This window comes from Macadamia integrifolia, chromosome 8, assembly GCF_013358625.1.
Source record: "Macadamia integrifolia cultivar HAES 741 chromosome 8, SCU_Mint_v3, whole genome shotgun sequence".
Classification (NCBI taxonomy): Eukaryota; Viridiplantae; Streptophyta; class Magnoliopsida; order Proteales; family Proteaceae; genus Macadamia; species Macadamia integrifolia.
The window spans coordinates 18,707,047-18,710,614 of NC_056564.1; the positions used below are offsets into that span (position 1 = coordinate 18,707,047).

General features: G+C 36.7%; 1 protein-coding gene across 1 annotated transcript; it reads right to left on the reverse strand.

The window, feature by feature from the left end:
- Positions 1 to 2,012: 2,012 nt before the first annotated feature.
- Positions 2,013 to 2,977, reverse strand: LOC122086775. Its single transcript, XM_042655740.1, has 2 exons — positions 2,648 to 2,977; positions 2,013 to 2,573 (listed from the first exon to the last, which is right to left on the reverse strand). Exons 1-2 carry the CDS (start codon positions 2,975 to 2,977, stop codon positions 2,013 to 2,015), a joined length of 891 nt encoding a protein of 296 aa, XP_042511674.1.
- Between the last annotated feature and the right edge of the window lie 591 nt (positions 2,978 to 3,568).

Below are 3,568 nucleotides of genomic sequence, written 5' to 3' on the forward strand. Positions count from 1 at the left end.
CTTAAGATTTCTTCACTCTGTTGAAGCGACTGAGTCCACTGTTCAGATGAGGGGGTGGTGTAAGCAACCATGGTAAACGAGTTGACAGGAAATTTGCTCTGATACCAAATAATGGGGGGCCGGTGGGCCCCACGAAGAAACAACCCGATTGGATGTGGGCCCAATTAAATGAAAAGCATAAATATCAGAATCAATGGCAGTTTTGTAATATATCCAGAATCCTCAAGAAGATATTAGCAAATAAAGAAACAATAGGATATGAAAGGGATTATTATTTATTGGCTAGGGACAAACTAGGAACAACACTCAACTTGATGGCAAGGTGTAAATTAGAGGTTAAAGTAGGGGGCAACAATAAGGGAGTAAAACAAAAGAGGGACTTTTAACACAAAGGACAAAGACCTAGAAGACTTTTGAATTCCCACTTTAGAAGAAGAGTGTAACGTATAAAGGGGAGGGGGTATTCTTGGAATGGAAGGTAACTCAATGGCAAGTTGTAATAAAGTGGGGAATGGAAGTGGCATTAATATGGGGGTAAAACAAAAGAGGAACTTTTACACAAAAGGCAAATACTAAAGGACAAGAGTCAAGGGGTTTGAGGGGTAGTTTGGAAGTCAAAATATAAAGATGAGATTAAAGGGCAACCGTGGGATGTCCTCAACCTCAAGACATCTCTGCTGCTTAGGGATTCCAGCGGAAGAGGAAGACTTCATGTTTGAGAGAACTCTTTCAATCGGCCTTTGTTTGGCCTGCAATTTTAGGTGAAGATTCTCAAGAAGAGGCTCTATCAAACCCACAATATAGACACTTGGATCTGTAGGTGGGAAAGGCTGCTGCATCAATATACTTTGGGGAGGATGAGGAAATCGCAAGGTAGGATCCTCTAGGGCTCTATTGAATACACGACAATCATTTGCATTGCCTTCCTAGCCCGCATATACAAAAGTGAATTTCATGTCAAACGAGCAGGCACACATCACATTTTGAGTTGTTATCCCCTTTCGTCCTCAATATGGGATCTGTTTTCCCTTGGGAACTATAGTTGTAACATGTGTACCATCTATGGCACCAACACAATCCTAATTAAAAAAAAAAAAAAAAAAAAAAAAAAAAAAAAAAAGAAAAAGAAAAGAAAAAGCGTTATTATGTGAAACAAAAAATGACCATAAGTTAAAAAGTGATGTAAACTTATTAGAAAGAAATTTTCCATTTTACCTTAAAATATGGCCACCATTTGTTGTTTGCAATTATTTCCATAGGAATCTCATCAAACAATGGGGCTTTGATATACTCCTTAGAAAGCTTAAGCACCCCTTGCAATACTTTGCCAAAGTAATAGCTGACAGTCTGTCCTGAATGCTAGAATCTCTCCTCAACTGCTCTATTAGTAGGACCTATTCCTGTTATTCTAAACATGAACATTGCCAATTGCTCATCTACCCTAATAATGCGACTGTCTTGTAACCAACCACGATGTCTCATTAGTAGGCATAAATTTAAAAACACATGTCGTTCCATGCCAAATTCTTCGTAACAGCGGTTTGCATGCCCATGCAACACCTCATGTACCCATGCTGCCCCTGTGAATGCACTATCCCTGCGTGGTTCTCTAGTGTATAGATTGCTGGAATAATGATATTGTGCTATCAACAATGTTGCGAGAATCAATTCTTCTCCATCGTCGTCATTAGAGGATATTATTGAAGTATTATTGACATTTGCCATAACTGATTCAATATAAATTTTAAACTTGTTAGTGTCATACAAATGTTTATCCCCTAATAAATGTACCAAAAGATCTATAAAACTATAATCATCCAACATGCATAATTATCAGATGATGTAATAAGTATTTAAAACAAAAGACATCCAAAGTAGCATAAAGTGTAAATAATCATATTACACTTTTACATCAAGTGTACCTAACAAAATATATCGATCCTACTACAAAAGGTCTTAAATGTATTTCATTACAATCATCCATATTAAAAAAAATGTTAGATTATCATCCATCAATCTAACACGTCAAAAGCCAATTGTTTCGTTTCATCCTTGAGAGTAATGAATAATTCTCCATTCTCGGTCCACCAGTATCCTCTTGCATGCCTTAATATGCAACTCTTTGGAATATCATCCATAGTTTTCAATAATCTAACACAAGTAGAAGTGCTGAAATCTGTGGTATTTGGAGTGAGACCCATTGGAGTTGAGCTAGGGGTTGTAATATTCTTATTTGCTACTGACTGAGCTAGGGTCTGTATGGCGCGTTCAATACCAGTTGTCCTACTCTTCTTCCTATATCCTGTAGGTGTCCTATCAAGTCTTCTGTTGACTCTAGGACGATCAGTTCCATAATAACCTGTTGGCAAGGTATTAACCAATGGAGTAGTTGGAATTACATCTACATCTGCATCCACATCATCATCAACACCTCTCGATTCGTCTTCAAACCTGAAATCAGATTCATTCTTGAATCCTCCTCTCCCACTAGCATATGAATCCCCAAAAATTATACATTGTTCAGGCCAATGTGGTAGCCCATTCCTCCCAAACTTTGACCAATTAGGATTTGCCTGAAAATTTTACAAACTAGCTATTAGATAGAATTACACCCAAGATTAAAAAATCATATAAAAGTATAGTATACCTTGATTTGTACATCCCAAACACTCTCATCTTCAATTGTACAGGTCCTTGTCACAGAATTCCAACCAAAACCTATAGTATCCAATAGTTTCTTGAAAGCGCTGTAATCGAATCGCATTTTATTCATCTTATTCCTCAATTGAACCATCGTAAATGGCCGATTAGCTTTTTCCTCAAGCATTTTCTTGATATTGTTCCACCCGCCTTTAGTGAAAGTGCTGGAACTCTTGTTACCAACTTTCACTTGTTCAACCATTAATTTCAGGAGATAATCTTGTTCTCTTTGAGTCCATTTTGCTGCCTCGTTATTAGCTCTCAAAGTAGATGCCATTACTCTAAAAATAGAAACACATCTCATTATAGCCTAAAAATAGAAATACATGCCTTTGCTTCCTCCTACCATGGTATTCATTTCTCTCTCTCTCTCTCTCTCTCTCTCTTGAAAATATGTTGACATTTTCTTATAGACAAACATATATATTTGAAAAAATCCCCATCATACTGCCATTGAACAAAAAACAACTCATATCCCCTAAAGACCTATCAAGTAGAGTTGAAATTTACATGTAACTATGAGACCTAGCCACAGAGCTTGCTTCAAAGTAAAAAAGAAGGCATGCTTAACTAAGAATTCTTGAATAGAAGAAAGTGTGTGCAATACATGCTAAAGCATGGGACTGAAGCCCAATCGGGACAACACTGCAATGGTTCACAAAAGGTGTTAGAAAAGAATACATATTCAGGTGCACAATGTTAAATAGAGCAATTGGGTCCAATAACTTTCATTGATGATAGTTTTACAGTCCACGGCTTTTCTAATTCTGTTTCATAAAATCCAATCTATGGCATATTTTTAGAATTCAGAAAAAAGAATATGATGAATGGATATCAATTAAAGGCAACTTTATAAGTTTATAGAAGA

Coding starts and splice junctions, on each gene's coding strand:
- LOC122086775 (XM_042655740.1), bottom strand. CDS start 2,977: ATGGCATCTACTTTGAGAGCTAATAACGAGGCAGCAAAATGGACTCAA. Junction 2,574..2,647: donor TTTGGGATGTACAAATCAAG/GTATACTATACT, acceptor TAAAATTTTCAG/GCAAATCCTAATTGGTCAAA.